A 24,126-nucleotide genomic window follows, 5' to 3' on the forward strand; every position below is an offset into this window, starting at 1 on the left:
CTTATGTGCATGCTGATACGTGAGTAATCTTTATTTCCTTTCCTACTGGAGAGTAGCGGACTGAAAACCGTATCTCCTCTTCACTAATAATACTGTGTAATAAAAAACTGCATGAAAATTAGTAAGATTATTTTGGAAAACTTTACCACCCATTGGCTTTCCTTCTCATACAAGGAAACAAATCTGATCATCAAAAACAATGGCGTCCCTACCGTTCAACAAATGATCACAATATAGCTGATTAATGCATATTTGTCTGGATCATCTTCTGAATCAGATACTACATTTTGAGTGTAAATAAATGGGATACATTTCCATTACTTTTTTCCTTCAAAAGTATGAATGACAAACAGAAAGAATTACACCTCTACCCTGATATAATGCTGTCGTCAGGAGCCAAAAATCTTACTACGTTATAGGTGAAACCGCGTTATATCGAACTTGCTTTGATCCGCCGGAGTGCGCAGCCCCCCCACCTCCGAGCGCTGCTTTCCACCGTTATATCCAAAATCATGTTATATCAGGTCACGTTATATCAGGGTAGAGGTGTATTGTTCCAAGCCTGTGCCTTACAGAGGTTAAGGAACAAGACAGACGTGCAGGATGTAAAGGGATCAGTGTTGCTGCTTGAGAGTGAGAAAAAAAATCTTGAAATCCCCATTTGGAATATGCAAACACTGCATCAATCAGTGACACTGGATCTGTTACCAAATGGTGCTCCTTGAATCCTTATGCTACATAGAAACATATTGAAATTTTTCTGGCTATTTCCTGTTAGCAGAGGGTAGATTCTGCTTAAACAGTGACCACAAATGAGCTTGGTCAAACAATCATTCATTCTCACAAAGAAAGAAACTCAGGCTTAGTGTACACTACAGAGTTAGGTCGACCTAAGGCAGCTTACTTTGACCTTACTCTCTAAGCACCTAAACTAAAATGTCCCTCCCGCTGATGTCAGTTGCCCACTACACTGACTTAATAACTCCACCTAGGTGAAAGGCAAGGCACTTAAGTTGATGTAGTTAGGTTGATGCAATATCTATGTGGATACTGCGTTGCTTACATCACCAGTTGCCGTTCCGGGACTGACAGACAGAGTCCCACTGCCAGCAGTCCGCCCAGGGGTGGCGGGACTCCAGTGGGCAATGCCCCACTTAAGTCGGTGCAAGTGCTCCTGGTGAGGATGCGCACAGCTGACGGAAGGAGGGTAGTGTGCACACGAACAGCCAATTTAATTACTGCGGTGGCTGTAGGTCGACCTAACTTAAGGTTTCAGAGTAGCAGCCGTGTTAGTCTGTATCCGCAAAAAGAACAGGAGTACTTGTGGCACCTTAGAGACTAACAAATTTATTAGAGCATAAGCTTTCGTGGACTACAGCCCACTTCTTCGGTATGTATCCGAAGAAGTGGGCTGTAGTCCACGAAAGCTTATGCTCTAATAAATTTGTTAGTCTCTAAGGTGCCACAAGTACTTCTGTTCTTTTTGACCTAACTTAAGTCCGTTTAATTGTGTAGTGTAGACATGACCTCATTATTACAGCATGCCACAAAGGCAGCGGAATTTATCTGACTATAATTCAGATCTGCAGCACAGCCTAGAAGAATGTCATGCCTGATAAAACCCCGAAACTACAGTCCATATAACTGATGTTTATTAGAAACTTCATATACTGCAGGTAAGCATTTATGTCCAGGATAGAAATGTCTTTGGGATAACATGTGCTGGATACCTAGAAAAATGGCAAGTACAGAGAAAAGAAAGCTTAATCACAATGGCAATTGATATTAATCTCTGACAAGCTGTCCCTAAAACGGAGGCATAGCTTTAGCTGTTTGGATACCACAATCTTAACAATACACTTGAAAAATTTCCAAGAACCATAGACTGAGAGAAAAGAGACACTGAAAAAGACAGAGGGAAAGATAAATAAAGCAATTCAATAGAATGAAACAGAAAGAACAAAGCCAAAAAAGACAATAGACTAATCAAAAAGAAAAATCCTTCACAACGCCACCCTCCCCCCCCAGTTGGTAAAGGCTAACCGAATGTGTGAACTCCCTATCCTCCATTGCTCTACTTTAACCACCGTTCTTCTCCATGTTTTCATGGGTTAGGCAGTCAAAAGAGTGCTGCATAAAGCCGCCTAAAGGTTCTTTAAGGCTTAGCCATGCACCAAACACAAATAGCTTTCCTCCCACATGCACAGTCACGTATGCACAAAAGGGTAATTCAAGATAGGTATGGGCTCATCAGCGCATCATCGAATCATATAAACGTAGGGCTTCAGAGGACCTCAAGACATAAATGTTAGAAGTAGGGGTGCTGCCACATCCCCTGGCTTCAAGTGGTTTCCATCATATACAAGGTTTACAGTTTGGTTCTATGACTTTCAGCACCCCCACTAAAACAAACTGTTCCAGCACCCCTTCCGGCCCCTACAAACCTCAAGGAGACATGTACAACATGAGCTGAGCAGCAGTATATACTCCTTGCATCATCTGAACATACTCAAGCAGCAAAGGCTGGGGAACAACACATGGCCCTATTATGGGTGTTTACTAGCACCAATCACCAGAGAATGTTAATAATGGATACACACAGCGATAGTATAGGCTGTTATACACTCACAAATCTTGCAGGGTAAATTTGCAATAGAGTAATCCTTTCTCACGTAAGAGGGTGAACCCTGGGCCATGCTACCTCACAATGGCACAAGAGCTGACCCTGACTTCCTTCAGAGCAAGGCAGTTTGGAGGCTAAACAGTGGGTCGGAGGCTGACAGAGTTGCATGAGAGGCTGATCAGAAGGTCCACTGTTGGGGGGAGGGGTGGAAGGCTGTGCAAAGGGAAGCCCAGTGTGGTGAATTGGTGAGGAGATTAATTAGGAGCAGGGAGATCTCTCCTGGGAAGAGAGATTGGATTTGTTCCCCTTAGAAAAGGAGACATCCTAAAAGTCACCCAATGAAATTAATAGGGAGCCGGTTTAAAACAAACAAAAGGAAGTACTACTTCTCACAACAGACGGTTAACCTGTGGAACTCCTTGCCAGGGCATGTTGTGAAGGCCAAGACTATAACAGGGTTCAATAAAGAACTAGGTAAGTTCATGGAGGACAGGTCCATCAATGGCTATTAGCCAAGAAGGGCAGGGCTGCAACCCCGTGCTCTGGGCATCCCTAGCCCCTGACTGCCAGATGCTGGGACAGGACGGCAGGGGATGGATCACTCCCTAGCTGCCCTGTGCTGTTCACTCCCCCTGGGGCACCCGGCACTGGCGCGGTCGGCAGACAGGACACTGGGCTAGCCCTTCTCCTGGGAAAGTCTGTAATATAATGAACCGTCTGGGGAGGGAAAACAGCGAGCTCCAGTTGGCCCCGTCTCACCAGACAAGAGCAAGGGGCCGGTCAATTAAATGACAAGGTGGCAAATACAATTAGACGAAGGAACTCACTGCCACAGGATGTGCTTGAGGCCAAACGCTTATCAAGGCTGCCCTTGTGGTCGGGGCGCCGCCGAGGCTGTGGGAAGCCGGGGCCCGGCTCTGCCACTGGCTCCTGCGTGGCCCGGGGCAGCCATCGCAGGGGGGCTGCGGGGCGACACCCGGCTAACGACAGCCGCGTAGCGGGGGGAGCGGTTACCTCAGGCTTGGCGCCAGGCGCGCGGGCAGGCGGCACGCGGCACGCCGCCCCCCCTCCCTGGTCGCGCTCCAATCAGGGCCATGCGCGTGCCCGCCCGCGTGCCCGCCCGCTCGCCCGCCCGCCGCGTGGGCTAGGCGGCCCGCGGGCTCCCGCCAGCCCTCCCCCTCCGCACGCGCCTCGCCCCCCCCCCTTCCCAAGCCGCAGTCGCCAGACATCGAAGAACTAGGGGAGGGGGCGGGAGTAGCTCGCGGAACGTGACGGACTTGCCGCTCGGCCAATCCTAGCGCGCCCCTCCAGCAGCCCGGCCAATCGCCGCCCGGGAGCGGTTGCCTGGCTGCCGGTGCTGGAGCAGGGAGCGGCGCGGAACGTCGCCGGTGCTGCTGCTGCTGGCCGCGGCCGAGCGACCCCTCCCCGCTGTGTGTGCGCCGCCGGGCCCCAGCCTGCCGCCGCCATGTCGTCGCCGTCGTCGTCCGGGGAGCAGTACGAGGAGGAGGAGGACGGCGCCTACGAGAGCCAGGCCAAGCGCCTCAAGCCCAGCGCCGCCGCCGAGGAGGGCGAGATCGAGTACGGCGGCGAGGAAGGCGAGGGCCGCCGGGAGAAAGCGGCGCCCCCCCGCGGAGGGGGCTTCTCGGGCGGGGTGAGAGCGGGGCAGGGTTCCCACTTCCCACCCTGAGGAGAGAGGAGGGGGGGTCTGGGCCCCCGGGGGGGGCAGCTGGCTGGCTACGGCCTGCGGAGGGGCAGGAGGAACTGGGGAAGTGCTGATCATTGTCCCCCCCATCCCCCCCAAGGCCTGCGGAGGGGCAGGAGGTGCTGGGGAGGATTGCGGGAGATGGTGACCATCTCCCTCCCCCCCGCATAAGTGGAGGGGCAGGAGGTGTTTCAGGGAGTTGCTGATTTCCCCCCCCCCCCGCACGCGCGCACACACACACACACACACACACACACCTTTCCATGTCTAGAGGCAGGAGGAGATGCTGATTGTTCCCACCATGGGGGCGGAGGAGGGATTCCCCCTTCACCATGATTGCAGGAGGGGGCCAGCCCCTGCTCTAGTCTGTAAGGTGTAGATGGTCTGATTTAGTGTTCCTAGGACTTGTGTCTATTTCATGGTGAGCTCTGTTACCATTTGGGGTATAGCCATTAAAGACCCTGTGCCTACTCATTGCTGGCTATAGCTATAAAAGCCTGGAAGGGGAGAGAAGGGTTTTTTATCCTGCTCTCTTCTTACATTTTGTCTGGCAAGTTTGGCAACATACGCATAGATTTTAAAAATAATCTAAATTCTTCTCCTTCAGTGCATATGTTTGAGCGAGTATGGGGTTCATTATCATTCCATTTTCCCCTGGCTCCCATGTGCTTTGTGTACATACTTATAGCTGAATAGTGAAATTAAATCACTATTCTCTGAATCCATTAATATAGATTAACCCTGCTTTGGTGTCTTCTCCACGTAACTGTATTGGGTCTGTTAGTTAACTATCCAGTTTATTAATTAATGTGACATTTTCTCTGCATCACTCTTCACGGTTGGAAAAAGGATCAGCTGAGATGATCATTAATGTTCAGTGGAAAAAGTTTGGGGAGCTTTTGGATGTTCGTTTGTGTTAAAACAAATTTGTTCTGCATCAGAATGTAGGAAACTGAGTTTAGTGTTGTGATTGTTGTGCGTTTTTTTTTTTTTTTTTTTTTTTGGTATTATGAAAGAACTTCTATTGTTAGTGTCCCTCAATCCAGTAAACTTTCTGATGGAGATAACACTAAATCAATTAGAGAAAAAGTTCCCAAAACAAACTGTGGTATTGATACACCATTGATGAAAATTAACTCTTGAATACTGTAATTGACTCAGTGACACACTTTAATGCACAACTAGATGGCATTTCTGTGAACACTGCATCTATACATACAATGTGATGGGGGCTAATTTAGCTATAGCTAATCAGGAAAGAGATCTTAGAGTCACCGTGGACTCTAAGTCCACGCAGTGTGCAGCGGCAGTCAAAAAAGCAAACAGGACGTTAGGAATCATTAAAAAAGGGATAGAGAATAAGACGGAGAACATCTTATTGCCCTTATATAAATCCATGGTACACCCACATCTTGAATACTGCATACAGATGTGGTCTCCTCATCTCAAAAAAGATATTAGAGCATTAGAAAAGGTTCAGAGAAGGGCAACTAAAATGATTAGGGGTTTGGAATGGGACCCATATGAGGAGAGATTAAAGATGGGTAAGACTTTTCAGCTTGGAAAAGAGGAGACTAAGGGGGGATATGAAAGAAGTATATAAAATCATGAGTGGTGTGGAGAAAGTGAATAAGGAAAAGTTATTTACTTGTTCCCATAATATAAGAAGTAGGGGCCACCAAATGAAATTAATGGGCAGCAGGTTTTAAACAAATAAAAGGAAGTTCTTCTTCACACAGCGCACAGTCAACTTGTGGAACTCCGTGACTTGAGGTTGTGAAGGCTAGGACTATAACAGAGTTTAAAAGAGAACTGGATAAATTCATGGAGGTTAAGTCTGTTAATGGCTATTAGCCTGGACGGGTAAGGAATGGTGTCCCTAGCCTCTGTTTGTCAGAGGGTGGAGATGGATGGCAGGAGAGAGATCACTTGATCATTACCTGTTAGGTTCACTCCCTCTGGGGCACCTGGCATTGGCTGCTGTCGGCTGACAGGATACTCGGCTGGATGGACCTTTGGTCTGACCCAGTGTGGTCATTGTTATGTTCTTATCAGATAAGTCCAAAATGTTAGGGAATGTTCTAGAGGCATCAATGGACGGAACCCATATTGATTTTGATGAAAACTGGAAAAACCAAAAGTGGGAGGGACCTGGGGGACACATGGAGCCCCTGGCATCTGGTTAGCACACCCATCCGTTTCACCCACTTGTGTGACTGTCTAGAGATCAAAGAATGGTTGATGGGAGTTGTTAACACTTCCCAGCATAATGCCCCATCTTAGCTCTGCTCTTCCAGTACAATTTTAAAATGTTGACCCCACTAAAGTCTTCTTTCAGACAGAAAGAAAACAAGTATGGGGACGGGGGAATGTTAGAGAGTGGGATGGCACATAGAACCCCTGCCATGGGGGCAGTGGAGAACACTAGTATGGTACGGATACAGCTCCTAGCATGTGGCTGAAGGACTGTGTGGGAGAATACATTGAGCCTCTGGCATCAGGGAAGAGAGGTTTTAGGGAGTCTCTGAAATAATGGCAATGGGAGTGTGTCACAGCTTAGCTTGTGGTAGGCAATAGAGAAATGCAAGTAGTCCCTGGTTTGTGCAGCGTGCTGGGCCTAGAGAAGCAACAGTGTGCAACCCTTTAGAGCAGTGGTTCTTAACCTGGGGGTGCACACGCCCACTGGGGGTGCGAGATGCCCTTTCTGGGGGTGCAAGACATGCCAGATTTTTTTAGAAGGTAAATCATTGAAAACACAAATAAAGCACAGGCACTAAGTACAACTGTTTTGTTTCATCAAACCTATGTAACGATTACTGTAATATACAAACAAGTTGGGGGGGAGGGTTAGCTCGGTGGCTTGAGCATTGGCCTGCTAAACCCAGGGTTGTGAGTTCAAACCTTGAGGGGGCCAGTTAGGGATCAGGGCAAAAATCTGGCTGGGGATTGGTATGGCTTTGAGCAGGGGTTGGACTAGATGACCTCCTGAGGTCCCTTCCAACCCCGATGTTCTGTGATTCTATATCTAGGTTTAAGGGGTACGAGAACATATTTTTTAGGCTTAAGGAGTGCGAGAACATATTTTGATTTTTGATAAGGGGTGCAAGAACATATTTTGAGAACCAAAGTGGTGCAGGCTGCGGTAAAGATTAAGAATTACTGCTCTAGAGTATAAAAAGGAAAAAAAAAGTTGCTTGCTTTATAACTTTGCTCTTTTTGTCACTTTACCTTTGGGATATTTCTGAAGGAAACAAGAAAAGAGACAAGGTGGTGAGTATAGAAGGGAACCTGCAGTGTGGGAAATGTGGAGCTTGATGTATCGAGGAGTGGAGTGGTCTGGAGAGGATAATCTGGCTGTAGCGGGGTAAGAAAAGGGGCAAAGACAGGTGTACAAGGAAAAAGAGAAGAGTGAAGAGATAAAAAAGCGTAGAGAGCTAAAGTGAATACTGCAAGGGAAAATATATGGGGGAGAAAGAAAGAGTGTAAACAGATGCGACCAACTGGAAGACAAAAAATTTAATAGAAACAAATAGCAAATTTTAAAAGATTTATAGAAAATCTTAATTGGATTTTGAAATAGTGAATTGAAGACTGGGGGGGGGGGCGGGGCGACAGATTGAAAACATTGTTTAAAGTAGTGATGTGACTCAATGCCCAAGTACTACAGCAAGTCAGTGAAGTTGCTTCTGCTGAAATCTTTATATGTGAACCTTGTTTGTGCCTCAAGCGCTGGGTTACGTCAGCTCCTGATGCTGCAGTTCTACAGAAGTGCTCTTAGCTTCAGTTATACTGTTGTTTTTATTTTAGTGGCCTCTTGTTGGAGGAGGGCAGGGGGAACACATCATGTCTTTGTCTTATCACCCAGCCTTGGGTGGGTAGATACGGACCCTATATTTCTAATTTTAAAAAATATTCTTAATCATGTTTATTATGGAGTGCCAAAGGGCCAGCCAAGAATGAGGTCACATTGTACAAACAAGGAGTAGTAGACAGTTCCTTCCCCAAAGAGCTTACAATTTAAATAGAAGGGTTATAACATATAAGCAGAATGAACAGTGTGATGGTGGCAAATGTCATACTAGTTCTACTCTTGTGTGTGTGTGTGTGTGTGTGTGTGTATGGGGGGGGGTTACTTGAGGGGGGATAAGTTAAATAGAAAGGTGAGGGGGGCAGGGGAGAAGAGGGTAATAGGAACGGGTGGGGAGTGAAGTTGAGGCGAAGAGACTGTGGGAGAGTCCAGAGAGAAAGGTTTGGAACAAACAGGCAATCAGTCCAGGGCAAAGAAATCCCAGTCAAAACTGTAGAACTACACCAAATAGACAGTGAGTCTACTGTCAACTGATGTTCTGGAAATTAAAAGCTAAATGACTTAATTCTCAAATTCATCTATATTTACTGCTGCGTAAAGTTGGTAACACTAATTAATCTAGTCTGCTGGATTTGGTGCAGGATAAGATTGTCGTGCCTGGTGGAACTGGTGGTACCGTCCTAGGAGGCAAAGGAGTTAGTGCAGAGAGACCTCTGTGTAAAAGGAGAACATTGATAATGATTACAATCTCTGCATAAACCCGCAAGGCGTGTTTTCAGATGGAGTCAATCTGCAAATGCTATAAATAACTGCATTTTTATGTTGCTTAGCTGCCTTTGCTGGTGCTGATATCTGTAGGTCAAGATACAGTGACCACTAGAGCATAGGAACTATAATGGCGATGTCCTGCATAGCTGCGGTATGCCTCATTGACAGCGATGACTGTTTTTTCAGACCATTTGTGTTTCTTTTCTTGTACTGATAGCTATTTAAGGGGGAGGTCACGGGTGCCATAGTAGTTTGACAACTGCAGCGCCTTTTACAATAGCTCAGCGATATTCTATATCTGCTGTCCTGGGTAATCATTACAATGCTTTTTGCACACTTTTACCTTTTGCTTCAGCATATACCATGAATAAGGCTAAGATTTTGTCACGGTTATTTTTAGTAAAAGTCACGGACAGGTCATGGGCAATAAACAAAAATTCACGGAGCCTGTGACCTGTCCGTGACTTTACTAAAAAAATAACCGGAGGCAGGTCTAAGTAGGGGGGAGGAATGGAATCCCATGGCGGGGGAAACTGACAGGCCAAGACCCCCAGCTCCAGCAACCGCAGCAGGGGCTGCAGCCATGAGGGGCGCGCAGCCCCCCCCCGCTCTGGAGATGACCGCAGCTGCGGGACAGGAGCACGTAGCTCCTGCTGCAGCTCCAGCCGGGGCTGGGGCATGCAACCCCGGCTGCAGCTGCAGGGTTGGGATGCACAGCCCTGGTTGTAGCTGCCCGGCAGGGATGCGGGGCCCCAGCTGCAGTCTTCCCTTCCCACCCGCAAACACAAGGGCAGGGGCAGTGGGATTCTGATTCCAGCCATCCAGCTTGCAGTTGCAAGCTGTTGCAGCAGGGCAAGTGCACAGTCCTGCCTCCAGCCCCCGCTTCAGCTGCTGACAGCTGAAGCGGAAGAAGTCATAGCGGTCCAGTAAAGTCATGGAATCCATGACCTCTGTGACTAAAATTGTTGCCTTAACCATGACTCTTCTGTAGGGTTTGTGGCTTCCTGATTTAGGGCTGAACGACACACTGTTCTTGTACCGCTACAACAGCGGTTCTCAAACTTTTGTACTGGTGACCCCTTTCACATAGCAAGCCTCTGTGTGCGACCCCCCCTTATAAATTTAAAACACTTTAAAACATATTTAACACCATTATAAATGCTGGAGGCAAAGCGGGATTTGGGATGGAGGCCGACAGCTCGCAACCCCCCATGTAATAACCTCGTGACCCCCTGAGGAGTCCCGACCCCCAGTTTGAGAACCCCTGCGCTACAACTATATTGGTTTAATTAAAGCAGCACAACCCTAGTGTGGACACAGTTATAAGAATGGCCATAGTGGGTCAGACCAGTGTTCCATCTAGCCTAGTGCCCTGTCTTCCACCAGTGGCTGGTGCCAGATGCTTCAGAGGGAATTAACAGAATAAATTAATTATTGAGTGATCCATCCCCTGTCACCCAGCTCCAGCTTCTGACAGTCTCCTAGATTTTAAGGCCAGAAGGGACAATCATGATTATCTAGTCTGACTTCCTGCACATGCAGGCCCCAGAATCTCGCCCATCCACTCCTGTAATAGACCTATAATCTCTGGCTGAGTTACTGACTCCCTCAAATCATGTTTTAAAGACTTCAAGTTACAGAGAATCCACCATTTACTCTAGTTTAAACCTGCAAGTGACCCATTCCCCATGGTACAGAGGAAGCAAAAGACCACCAGGGTCTGACCCAGGAGAAAATTCCTTCCTGACCCCAAATATGGTGGTCACTTGGACCCTAGGCATGTCATCAAGAACCAACAGCCAGATACTTGTGAAAGAATTCTCTCTAGTAACTCAGAGCCCTCCCTTTCTGGTGTCCCATTGCCGGCTGCTGAGAGTTATTTTCTATTAGCAGTCGCAGATGGGCTACATGCCATTGTAGGCAGTCTCACCATACCATCCCCTCCATAAACTTGTCAAGCTCAGTCTTTAAACCAGTTAGGGTTTTTTGCCCCCAGTGCTTCCCTTAAAAGTCTGTTCCAGAACTTCACTCCTCTAATGGCTAGAAAACTTGGTCTAATTTCAAGCCTAAACTTGTTGATGGTCAGTTTATATCCATTTATTTTTGTGTCAACATTGGCGCTTAACTTAAATAACTCTTCTCTCTCGCTGGCATTTATCCCTCTGATGTATTTATAGAGAGCAATCATATCTCCCCTCAGCCTTTGTTTGGTTAGGCTAAACAAGCCAAGCTCTTTGAGTCTCCTCTCATAAGATAGGTTTTCCATTCCTCTGATCATCATAGTAGCCCTTCTCTGCACTTGTTCCAGTTTGAATTCATCTTTCTTAAACATGGCATGGGAGACCAGTATTCCAGATGACGTCTCACCTGTGCCTTGTATAATGGTACTAACACTTCCTGCTCTCTAGGAAATACCTCACCTGATACATCCTAGGATTGCATTAGCCTTTTTCACAGCTGCATCCATATTGGTGGCTCATAGTCATCCTGTGATCGACCAATACACCCAGGCCTTTCTCCTTGTCACTTCCATCTCCTGGCAGCAGGTTCCACAGGTTGACTGTGCATTGTGAAGAAGTACTTCCTTATGTTTCTTTTAAATCTGCTGCCCATTAATTTCATTGAGACACCCTGGTTCCTGTGCCTTATTCACTTTCTCCATGTTGTTATTTTATAGAGGTCTTTCATATTCCCCTCCCTTAGTTGTTTCACTTCTAAGATGAACAGCCCCAGTCTTTATAATCTCTACTTAGATGGAAGTTGTTCCATACTCCTAATAATTTTTGTTTTCATTCTCTACTTTTTCCAATTCTAATATATCTTTTTTGAGAGGGGGCTACCAGTAGTACACTCTGTATTTTAGGTGTAGGTGTACCATGCGTTTATATTGTGGAATTATGATATTCCTGTCTTACTATTGATCCCTTTCCTAATGCTTCCTATTATCTTTTCTGACTGTCATTGCACATTAAGCAGATAAGCTAGGGTTTCCCAAACTGGGGGTCAGGATCCCTCAGGGGGTCGTGAGGTTATTACGTGGCTGGGGGGTCGCGAGCTGTCAACCTCCACCCCAAACTTCACTTTGCCTCTAGCATTTATAATGGTGTTAAATATATAAAAAAGTGTTTTTAATTTATTGGGGGGGGGTCGCACTCAGAGGCTTGCGATGTGAAAGGGGTCACCAATAAAAAAAGTTTGAGAACCACTGAGATTCATTCTCTCTCTCTCTGAGATAAACTTTTATCCCATAAAGGTTTATATATTAGTATAGCTTATTCTTGTAGAGATACATTTATAGCAGTACAAAATTGTTGAAACCAGTCCTTGCACACATGGGTGTCATCTTGTTGTATCCTCATACTGCTGCCCATCACATCTGTGCACAGCTGATTGTCTGAACAATCGCAAGTGGGGCTGAATCAGGAGCCTTAAGGTGGTAGTCCTGTTAGCCTTAAAAGTTGCAAATCCTGCTAAACACCTCATACACCCATGGTAAGAGACTGAGATTTTTGTTACTTCTTTCCCACTCTTTCCCCAAGGAACTTCTGCCAGTATTATCCCTGAGCTGCTACAAGTATTGTGTCTTTGTGTTCTGTGGGTCCCTCCACATTTTATGCATGGGGATTCTTGAGCATTAATATGGCTTTTATTCCCCCTCCAAACCTTCAGCTCCATCTGCAGGAGGTTGGTCTTCCCGGGTGACACTGGATAAGGGGGAACTTGTGTTTTGGGAGCCGCTTGGCTAACCAAAATAGGGATGTCTGCAGGAGATAGCTTTGGCTGCCCATAGTCACTGTCAGACTGAATGAGGTTGTAACTGGCTGGGTCTCTGTGACACTGCTGGCCTTCTGAGCACACTGATATAATTAGGTTTGGCAGAAGTTGATTTTTATGTTTTATAATTTTGACAGATGATGTTGATTATTTTTAAGCATTTTATTTTTATCTATTTTAAATTTTCACATTTGTGCAAATTTATGAGGTGTAGACAATAATGACGGACATTGAGATTGTAAAAGTTAAAGCTTTACAACCCTTAACACAAAAATTGCCAACATCTTGTGTTTAAAATATACAAAGTAAATCTCCTTAAATCAAACTCTAAAAAAATTCTCAAGTGGCATTTTTTTCCTTTGCCTATCTGTAATTTCAATTATTTTGGATGGAAATATTTTTTCATTGATTTCACTCTACACAAAAACCAATGTTTACTGACATTTACTGTTAATCTAATCCTTCCAAGTTTAGACGTAATCTTTGGCAGGAGTCACATCTTGCACACTTGTGGACTGCTTTTATGTGCATGTGCACATAAATTAGTATGGACACAGGGATAGTGGAATAAAAGTGCCTTATACCAGTTTAGCTTATTTCCTTTCCCGTATGGATAAGCTGCATCCACATTAGATGATTTGTACTGCTTTAACTGTATCAGTATGGTTTAAGTGTTACAGTTTACTTGTGTAGATAAGTCCAAAGCCTCAGTTGCATATCTGTGTGCCTTACTCTTGAGATACACGTTACTTGTAAATCTGTTCTTAAATATTTATCACCACAACTTAAACAGACTTAAAAATAAATGCATTAGCATCTCAGGCATTCTTCTTTACTTTGTATTTTTTGTGCTTAGCTTCCAAAACAACAGTTAAGGAAAGGGAATTTATGGTACCTAACTGTGGTCTATCGAGCACTTACAGCCTAGACAGCTGGCTCTCCTTTTTTCTAGCTGCTTCCGCAGTGGCCATGCAAATAATTTGAACTACTTATACTCCTATGCTGGATCCTAAACTGGCTAACCCCTCAGGAAAAAGAGTTTAATCTCATTATAGGCAGCTTAAGGAAAACTTCGGCTCAATGCTAGTGGCTACATAAGTCAGTTTATAATAAGTCACGAATAAGAAGTCAGCCTAGCTGCTTTTGCCATTGGCCTGTGCTGTGCAGAAAGAGGAAACAGGTGGTGCTCTCCATGACTGGAGTGGAACTAGATTTGCTACCAACCAGCAGGAGAGGACAGAACAAAGAACAGAATAAGAGGAGAATAGAAACTATTGTGTATTTCCCTCAACTTTCCACAATCTTTAAACGCCTGCAGCTGAAAGCATAATAATCTTCTGTTTAATTTTATAGCTATTGCTTTAGACCTCAAAGATACTGGATTTAATTCAGGAAATTGTTGTAGTGATTTATGCAAATATGATTGGTGCTCTTCCCCACCACAGCCACCACCACTCGTCTTCAAAGAACACATGTTGCAGTTTAAAACAATATAATCCTGCAAGTATCTACATTAACAATCTGCAACTAAAATTAAGATTACAAAGTAATTTACTCACTGGCTGTCCAGAGTTTGCAAATTCTGAGGTTGTTTAAGGATTATAGTGTCAAAGCCATTTTCAGTTTGTAACTAACACCTCAAAAATCAGTTGTTCCAAGGGAAGGACTCTGGATTTAAAGAGAAATTACAAATCTTGTAATTTCAAGAAACTCATGTTCAATGTAGTTACTGCACATCTACAAATAAGTATATAATCCACTGTAAACCCACATCTATTTTAAACTTGCAGTCAATTTCCTTGAATTTGCAGGCTCAAAAAAAGGTTGTGGGAAGGGAAGAGAAGGACTTCTTGAATTATAAGAGAGACAATCTTAGTAGCTAATTTATGCAAAACTTTTTATTAATTGCTTATCCTGAGAGGGCTTGAGGACCCCAGGTCAAGGCATCTACACCGTAGTTGGAAGACATTACACTTTTGCATGGATGTATTTCCACAAAATAGACTTGGTTAAAATTATATTGGTTAACTTCACATTGGACTAATCTGTAGTGTGGCAGGAGCTGACCACAACAGCTGTTTGCGTCACAATTTATTTAGTATGCCTTTTAATATCTAATTTTTCTTGCTGTCTTTGGATCTTTCAATGTCTGTTCCCTCTTCAGTTTATTTATCTTTTCTGTCTTTGGGCTGAAATTGATCATCCTCGTTCTTATCTCAAGGATGCACAGAGAAAGATTAACTAAAAATCACCACCTGAGCTATTCAGTCATGCATAGACATGGCAATTGTACTTAAAGGAAACCTGGATCTTTTTGTGGTAATGACCTGGCATATATAGTTCTTAGTGCAGACCATTTGTGGAGGATGGTAGTGAAGGAATTGGTTGAGTATTGAAATTATTTGATAACATTAAGTTCTGAAAATCTTCATTGTGGGAGTTATGCTGTGTCATCGAGACACTGAATCTTTTTGAAGTAGTTAATCCCAGAGGTCGTGTACAAATGTCCCCTAGGATCAGAAAACAGGATATAAAATATATAAAAATTTGGGTTTTTTTAAGTGTAATTCTGATTAAGTGCTGATGTAGCCCTCAGTGATGTGAGGAAAGTGCATAATCACATAAAATTCAGGGCCTGCAGTTAGTTAATTGCTTTTCTTCCTGAGTAATGTGAGAAAATGCTGTTGAAACTCAGATCCTGTCTACAGTAGGAAAGTGACCCACAGTAGTTCAGATTTCAGTAATAGATCTTCTCAGTCCCCTTGTCCTCTCTGCGCATCACCAACAAAAATTGGCTTAAACTAGATTAGAAGAATATAAAAAAAGGTTGTACGGGCTTATCTGTGCTTGCATCCAAACAATTTTCCTCCCCAGTCAAGGAGAGTATATTCCACAGTAGAAATCTTTTGTAATCTATGGTTCGCTTCCTTGTATAGACAAGGTCTTACTAATGCAGGTGACCAAACTTGGAAACTGGGGTCTTGGTTAACTGGTTAATTTTTAAGGGAACCTCAATACCCAACTCAGCAACATGCTTGCTCTGACTCACTTGACTCTTCGTGTGTTAGATCTTGTGGATGGATGGAGGCACTTTTGTTGAGGGGAGGTCAGACATTTACTTACATGTGGTTAATTATAAGTTCTGGTATAAACTAGAAAATTTTTGTGCTTTTGTTAGGATGTGGGTGGAAGTCATCACAAAGTTTCTATTTCTCCTGTCGTCCATGTCCGGGGACTCTGTGAATCAGTCGTAGAAGCGGACCTTGTGGAGGCTCTTGAAAAATTTGGAACCATATGGTATGTTGACAGTAGTAAAGCCATGTCTCTGGTGGCTCAAGGCAGGTTAGGAGCTTTGGTGGTAAGATTGCTTTTGAGAACAAAGCTAAATGATCTGCTAGACTTGTAATGACATCCCTAATCTCAAAATGGCCATTTTTATCAATAATTAAGTCGGTAGCACAGGAATACTGAACTTCTTGGCAATGTCTCTAACTGCAGGCATGGTACTTTCTATACACAAGATGGCTAATCAAATAAAGTCATTATTGTACATTCAACGCTGCATGTCTGCAGTCAGACTTTCAATAGTTAACAATAAGAATAGTTATGCTAGAGTTATAGGTTTCTCTCATTCTGATACTGTGTCAAAGCTTTGATCTCTTTTTGCTATTTTCACTTGACCATCCATGACCTTTTACTAGCTACAGTTTAAAAACATTTGTTTTGGAAGTAAAATCTTCAGCTAGTTATAGTTTTAGCAGGGCTAGTATATGTCATTCATATCCGCTAGTTGTGAACATTACAAGCTTTAGTAGACTAATATTTAACTCTTTATATTCTGAAAACACTATTTTTGCTTATCTAACTTACTGATAAATTGTTTAACTTTATTGTACAAATGTACTTTATAATTATAGTTACATGACTTGATTTAGGAAATGGAATGAAAGTTACTAACTTATGAAGGGAGACCAGCTGTCTTACACTAGGGAATTTTTTTTTTTTAATTAACATCGTTCCATTTATGACAAGCAATCTTAAGAAAAAGCGTATCAGGAGAACTTACTCTGTGTTTTTCTCCTGAGCAGCTATGTCATGATGATGCCATTTAAACGCCAGGCTTTGGTGGAATTTGAAAACATAGAAAGTGCCAAGAAGTGTGTGACATTTGCAGCAGATGAGCCAGTGTATATCGCTGGACAACAAGCTTTCTTCAACTATTCTACAAGCAAAAGGATCACTCGGCCAGGGAACACGGATGATCCATCAGGTGGAAACAAAGTTCTCCTATTATCAATTCAAAATCCTCTCTACCCAATTACAGTGGTATGTTTCTTTAATTTTTTTTAAAAACCTTTCAACTTCACTTCCAGTGTATACCCTTTATTGTTATCATTATGTATTATGGGTATCCATTTAAGCTGTTTAATATGCAGTCAGTTTTGGTGTATTTTTTGTTACAACAGTGAATTCAAGTTAAGCACATACATACATATCAGACTTCTCCAGAGATGCAACCAGTACTTAGGATGCATCCATTTGTATGAAGGTACAGTTTATAAGACCTTGTGTTATATATCCAAAACATTGGTTATGCTATTAATATTCTATCAGAGCAAGTTATTATGAGTAGAAAACAGTCCAACAGAACTCTCTCAATCACAAATATTCTGAACGGCTTAAAAGCTGAATGGCATTCCCCTTGTTATAGCAATACGTTTGCAATGTCTTTCAGAAAGTATGTAGCAACTTATAATATTTCAAAATCCTGGCCACTGAACCCTTTAGACATTGCATAACACCTTTGAAGCAAGTTGGGATGAGCACAGCTATTACGCAATATCTTTGAAGACTTCTGTTTTGTCAGCTGTACACTTAATCCTAGCAGGCAATCTACTAAAACCATAAAAAAGGCCACACTGGGTCAGATCAATGGTCCATCTAACCCAGTATCCTGTCTTCTGACAGTGGCCAATGCCAGGTGCTTCAAAAGCAATCATCGAGTGATCCATCGATGATTATTAAAAGTTACAATTACTTGGACACATATCAGACATTTATATTCAAGTGTATTCTAAAAAAATCCCACTGTCTCTTTATTCCCATTACAGGGCATGAGACCCAGGAGTCTTGACCATGGGTGTTATCTCACTATTTAACTGGCTTATTTTCTAGCTATTAGTTGATTAGAAACCCAGGCAATAGATTGTCTGGGCTTTGTGATGTCACAATTTGTCATTGCATAAAACATCCCTCTTTACTTTTGATATGGTAACCCTACTTTTGTGGCCTGAACTATCTCCTGGAGTGAAACCTAATACTTGTGTGAATGCTTCCTTTAGTGAGTCTTAAACTTTTTGTATTGGCGAACCCTTTCACACAGCATGCCTCTGAGTGCAACACCCTCCCTCCCCCCATCTCCCTTATAAATTAAAAACAGGGATTTTTAATTTAATTTCATCTTAATTTAATTTAACGTGGGCATGGGGCTGACAGCTCATGACCTCCACGTAATAACCTTGTGACGCCCTTTGGGTTCGCAACCCCCAGTTTGAGAACCCCTGGTTAAGAGGTTATGTACGTTAGAAATTGAAAACAGACAATCTTCCTTTGAGGGAGTTGACTGTTCTCGATTGTGATACAGCAACATAAGGAAAAATCATCATCTTTTAAGGTTAACATTTCTTAATGTACATATAAAGTAGCTATAATTTGATAAATAACTGGGTTTATCCTTCTTTGAGATTTAAACGCTGATATGGTGAAATTTACTCCATGAACACATGCATATACCTTGAAGTCCTGTAGAACACTTGTGAATCTTCGTAAAAATGTCAAACTTGAAATGTCTCTCTAAAATAGCTTTTCTTCTTCATTTATAGGATGTCTTGTATACTGTGTGCAACCCTGTTGGGAAAGTGCAACGTATTGTTATATTCAAGAGAAATGGAATACAAGCAATGGTTGAATATCCTTTTATTAATACTGATATTTGTATGTTCTCAGCTGCAGATGAGACTTAAGCATGCAGATATCAGTAAGATTTTACATTAATCTTGAGCTCTACAAATTTGAGAATTAGTCGATTCAAGATGCTTTGTCATTTCCAGTGTATGCCGCAGATAAATCTGCACCAAAATATTGCCACTTTTAAATCCCATCTTTGTTCATTGTTTTTATATTCTGGGCTAAACGTAACCCCTAAGATGAATGTTACATACAGGCTAATCATTTTTGTGCATTTGGGAGCACATTGTGTAAAGTTAGTTTCATGGTTTTCCCCATTAAAAAGATGCTGCAAACTGAATGGTCTGTTGTGCTGGGTGCTGCTGAATCTAGACCGTCTGGCACAGCAGACCACTGACTACAGGGATCGAGGAGGGAGGGGGACACCCTGACATAAGCCATCCTCTAGATCTCTGCAGGCATTTTGTATGCTCTTGTGCTAGTCTCCAGAGAACTAAAATCTCAAAATATGTAAAGAATATGATTTTTTTTTTTCCATGTATTGAGCCTAGCATGTTGAAGGGACACTTGTCTTGCAGGCTGTCATCTCCACCACTGGGCAATGAAGTTAAAGCAAATTTCTCTTTAATCTCAGGCCACAAATACAGTGTCTGTTGTCAAAAATGTCCATTTGGGGTCTCTTGCTTGTCCATCTACAAACACAATGTTTGACTAACAAATCCAAACACAAGAAGTCTCTCTCAAACTTCTTTTCCCTGGTTCAGTGGTAGAAATTTTTCTTGGAAGTGGCAGACTACTCAGATCTTTCCCTTTTTATATCCTCAGTTCCTTCCATGCTAGGGTGATAGAGTTCATGTCTGTCCAGACCCAACCTTCCAGGCCTGGTTTTAGTAGTACTAAGGGGAGATACCAACTCCAGCTGCCTTGTTCAAGGGTTTAGTTTGAACCTTGCTTACCATGGCACAGTCATTTGCAATATTTGTCGGTAATGTGCTGCATCCACATACTCTGATTAGTGTGTAGTAAGCCTTAAGTTTTAGGCTTGCCTACACAAACATTTAGTTTGCACCAAGTTGGGGTGTGAATCTACCCTGCAGTAGCCTGTCACAGACTGCTTGTCTGTGTGAACCCTGCTGACGTGCATTAACAAACTGTTAAGGTGTATAAGCAGGGTCCACAAGGGACAGTTGGTGTGTGGCAGGGTAGATTTATGGCAAGCTAGGTGTGAATTACATGTTCATGAACACAAGCTCTTAGAACAGGGGTGGGCAAACTACGACCCACGGGCCATATCTGGCCCATCAGGGCTTTGGATCCGGCCCACGGGATTGCCAGCCCCGCACCACTCCCAGAAGCAGCTGGCACCACAGCCCCTGGAGGAGGGGGGGCAGAGGGCTCCGCATGCTGCCCTTGCTTGCAGGCCCCCTGCAGCTCCCATTGGCCGGGAACGGGGAACCACGGCCAGTGAGAGCTTCGGGGGAGGTATCTGCAGGCAAGGGCAGCACGCAGAGCCCTCTGCCCCCCACCCCAGGGTTCCACAGGGTCATGGTGCCGGCCACTTCCAGGAGCGGCGTGGGGCCAGGGCAGGCAGGGAGCTTGCCTTAGCCCGCCGCCACCCCAGAGTTGCTCCAGGTAAGTGACGCCGGGCCAGAGCCCACACCCCAAACCCCTCCTGCACCCCGTGCCCTGAGCTCCCTACCACACCCCTCCTGCACCCCTGCCCTGAGCCCCCTCCTGCACCCCGCACCCTTCCTGCACCCCAACCCCTTGCCCTGAGCCCCTTCCTGCACACCCCGCTCCCTCCCGCACCCCTGCCCCAGCCTTACATTCATGGCCCTGCATGCAGTTTCCCCACCAAGATGTGACCCTCGGGCCAAAAATTTGCCCACCTCGTCTTAGAAAATCAGCTGAAATATCCACTTACATTTTCACTCAGCTGTAGGGTGTCCACCATTTAGAAGTTGGATAAGCTCTCAGCACAGAGAGACCTGTGTGAATAAACTAAAGCTTTCAGTGAACCTGCATAGGCTGTAAGCAGAATGAGTCTATTCTTAATTCATGAAACCGCTCAACCTGGGCTGCATACACTTCAAAGGCAGGTACCATATGGTTCAGGCTGCAGCTGAGAACTTGAATTGCCAGTGCTTTTCAGCAGTTTTAAACTAGTGTGTCTGTTTAGATCTCTCCTTTATTCCTAACAAAGTAACTGTAGGTTGCTCTAAAATGTCTTGGGTTGCTTCAGTATTTTGGAGCGGGAAAAACACATCTTTACTTAAAAACAAAAAAATCCTTAACAAGATTTATGTTTGAATCAGTTCTCTGTGCTCAGAAGGCTAAAGCAGCACTCAATGGAGCAGATATATATGCAGGATGCTGTACACTGAAAATTGAATATGCAAGGGTAATGCTCAGATCTTCTCTCTTAACTGTTTTACTGATGAAGTGCATAAGTTCAAGACTTACCCTGTGTTTAAATTTTAACAGCCAACTCGACTTAATGTCATTAGAAACGACAATGATAGTTGGGACTACACTAAACCGTATCTGGGCAGACGAGGTAGGTTTTTTTTATATGTTATAGCTGTAAGTGTTTGACTATGCTAATGACACTACTTTATACATGGTTAGCTTGTGTAATGCAATAGTCATTTCAAACAAGCCGTTGCTGATGAAGGCTGTCTTGCAAAGGCCAACACGTAATCCAGGAAAAAAGTAACATTGAACGTTAGTGCCCCCTACTGGTGTACAATGAGCTATTTAGTTCAACAAGGAGCCCATACATGCAAGCATGTTCGCAGTACAAGGACTTGCATTTCTCCAAGCAGCTCTCACTCTTTGGAGGAGAGGAAACTGATACAGACTATTCCTTACAAACTACAAACTTGCACACTGCTTCTCTATGGAAAGGACTTTTTCCCCTATGTTGGACAAGGCATTAAGAAGGATAGAGGACTCCAGCAGGCTGACTCTACACTTCATCATGCACTACATCGGCATCAGCAAAAAGCCCTCTGAAAAAACTCAGACTTGCAATTCACCTTGTCTGCATACTACATGCACCACCACCACAAGTTTTTAAAGGAGGACACTTAAAGTACTTCAGATTTGCATGGGATGAATACCATGATAGACTGTACCCATTCTGTTCAAGTTTTTATGTATATTGGTCTTATTTCCCTTAATTACAATTGCAACATTTAAGAACCTCCATAAAATGGTAAATCCCAAATTTCTTGTTGATCTCATCTACATTGTTGTAATACTCTTATTTTATTCCTTGCTGTATTTAAGACAACTGCAGTCAGTCTTTACAGTGTAAATTGTCTCCTAGTAAGTAAACTGAAGGATTTATCTGTAGTTAACTGGGATTAATAATACAATATTAAACAAGCTCCCTCAGGCATATTAAATTTAAGTATTTGAAGCAAGGAGGTGCACACATGGTGCATGTGTAACTTGTCTCTTCGGTTCTTAACTGTGAAAACTAGTCAGAGCTTAACGCTTTATAGTGAAAATATGACTAAAAATGTAAAAGACAAAATGCTGTGTAGCCTGACTTCTGTAAAGTATTTAAAGTATTCTCTTTTTGTAACTGTTCAGTGACTTGTATACAATAATAGTTTTTCTATAATGTAATCTTTAGAAATCTAGGAGTGCATAACATGGAGGTGGAAACATAACATGTCTAACCAAGGTAGAGTATCTTCAAAGTCTTAAATATGAAAGCAAGGGCTTTGATTCTCTCTGATGAGATGCACTCTCAAACTTACATTTTTGTAGAAATGTTGAGTGTTATCAGTAGTGGTTTGGCTTGTAAAACTGTTGTATAATTAAAAATGCAGGTTTTGGATTTTCAAAATGAAGTTCTTGTAAAAGGTTAACAAGGGAGCTACAGTATTGGTTGATGATAGAATTTAAATATTTGAACCATAATTCAGAAACTCATTCTTAAGTAGTCAGGAAGTATTAAAGAAAATTAAAATTGAGAAAAATGTTTAGAAACTGACAGCAAAGAAACTGCAGGAATGAAAAAACCTGAAAGATTAAGTGGATTGTCAGTTTCTTAACCATTGCAATTTATATTACAGCTGCCTTTATGGCATCTAGTCTCAAATTTGACAACCTTTATTTCATGTAATTATGTTACAAACAGATATGACTGTATGGACCAGGGGTTCCTCCAGCAAATGAAGCAGTGGGAGATGAGAAGCTTCTCACCAGCATAACTCGGGCCTAAAAAATGCACAGCTCTGTTTCTCACTCCTTTTTCTTATTATTATTTTTAGTTCAGTTGCTTGAATATCTTTGTCATCTACATATTGACACTACATCCCTTCATACCATGTAAGAGGAAAGGGAATTAGATCTGTACTATCCAGCTGTCCCTTTGTAGTGTTGTTTTTCTCTTTCTGTTGCACACATCTCTTGATCCAGAAAGTAATCTATAGGGGAGTACACAAATAGGTGAACTCTACCTCCATGAGCCAGTTTTTATCCAGTGAAGCAGGCGCATAGAGCAGTTACTGCCCAATTGTCCCAGCAGTTCCTCTCCATACTTCATGTAACATGCCAACTGTTCCACATGCACTCTTCAGGCCATTCCTCTTTCTGAAGTTCTGATGGTGCTACGTGATCTTTGAACTTGCTGTACCCAGACTGCAAGATTCTAGCTTCAGCAAACAAGATCTTATCCCCAGGGAACTTCATTCTGAGGCTTGGCTTGCCACTGTGTACTCCACAGCAGTAAAAGTTCTCAAGAGAAATAGCATTTATTTCTTGGTTCCCTTGTAGGCTGAGGTACCCCCAGTCTCTTCTGAAATTCTCAGAAGACCTAGACTATTGTTTCAAAACTAGCTTCTTTCATTTCAGCTTCTCTTTTAGGTCAGTCTAAACAGCAGTTGCGCACCATTGTTGAAATCCTGGACCATGAGAGTTTTGCCACTGTTTTAAGTGGAGACAGGATTCCACCTCATGTCTGTCCGTTTTAGGGTACAGAGGACACATTTTCCTGCTTCTGTTCTTAAGAATGAACTATTTCTAGTCCTGTATGGTCAGAAGATCCTTTTTTTTTTTTTTTTTTTTCTTTTCTTCCTCTAAGAGCATTCTCCACTTATGCAGGCTTTCTAAGGAATACCTGCAAATATGAGGGGAATATATTCTTGGATTGCATGTATGCTGTCATCAGGTGACTGATTGAGGAGAGATGTCTTTTCCTTCTGGCCAACAGGGGACTGACCCCTTTCACGTTTTTGCCATTTACTATGAGACCAGTGCTGCATAGGCGTTCCCTCTATTAAAGATAGAGCTCTTTAACAGCTAGCCACTGTACCAGTTAACCTGCGTAGGTCCAAGAGAATAGAACCCCAGGCTGGGATTTTACACCTAACTTTTCATCTCTGCTCTCTGAAAGAGGTCTTATGTCAAAGGGGCTTTCTATAGGCCAAAGAGCTGTGTGGGAGCATTCCTCATCCTCCCTTGATTTTT

At 43.3% G+C, this 24,126-nt stretch overlaps 2 protein-coding genes across 2 annotated transcripts in view; one reads left to right on the forward strand and one right to left on the reverse strand.

The window, feature by feature from the left end:
• Positions 1-3,629, reverse strand: part of GALM (galactose mutarotase) — a 67,175-nt gene extending 63,546 nt beyond the window's left edge. The window contains exon 1 of the mRNA XM_054024106.1: positions 3,451-3,629. The gene's annotated coding sequence lies outside the window, so the exon portion shown is untranslated. The remainder of the gene's footprint in view (positions 1-3,450) is intronic.
• A 303-nt stretch (positions 3,630-3,932) lies between these two features.
• HNRNPLL (heterogeneous nuclear ribonucleoprotein L like) overlaps positions 3,933-24,126 on the forward strand; it is a 37,095-nt gene continuing 16,901 nt past the window's right edge. The window contains exons 1-6 of the mRNA XM_054024446.1: positions 3,933-4,274; positions 15,854-15,972; positions 16,764-17,001; positions 18,558-18,643; positions 20,947-21,043; positions 21,127-21,199. Coding sequence (XP_053880421.1) covers positions 4,089-4,274; positions 15,854-15,972; positions 16,764-17,001; positions 18,558-18,643; positions 20,947-21,043; positions 21,127-21,199 — 799 coding nt within the window. The 5' untranslated portion in view covers positions 3,933-4,088. The remainder of the gene's footprint in view (positions 4,275-15,853; positions 15,973-16,763; positions 17,002-18,557; positions 18,644-20,946; positions 21,044-21,126; positions 21,200-24,126) is intronic.

The sequence above is a fragment of the Malaclemys terrapin genome, chromosome 3 (assembly GCF_027887155.1).
Source record: "Malaclemys terrapin pileata isolate rMalTer1 chromosome 3, rMalTer1.hap1, whole genome shotgun sequence".
Classification (NCBI taxonomy): Eukaryota; Metazoa; Chordata; order Testudines; family Emydidae; genus Malaclemys; species Malaclemys terrapin.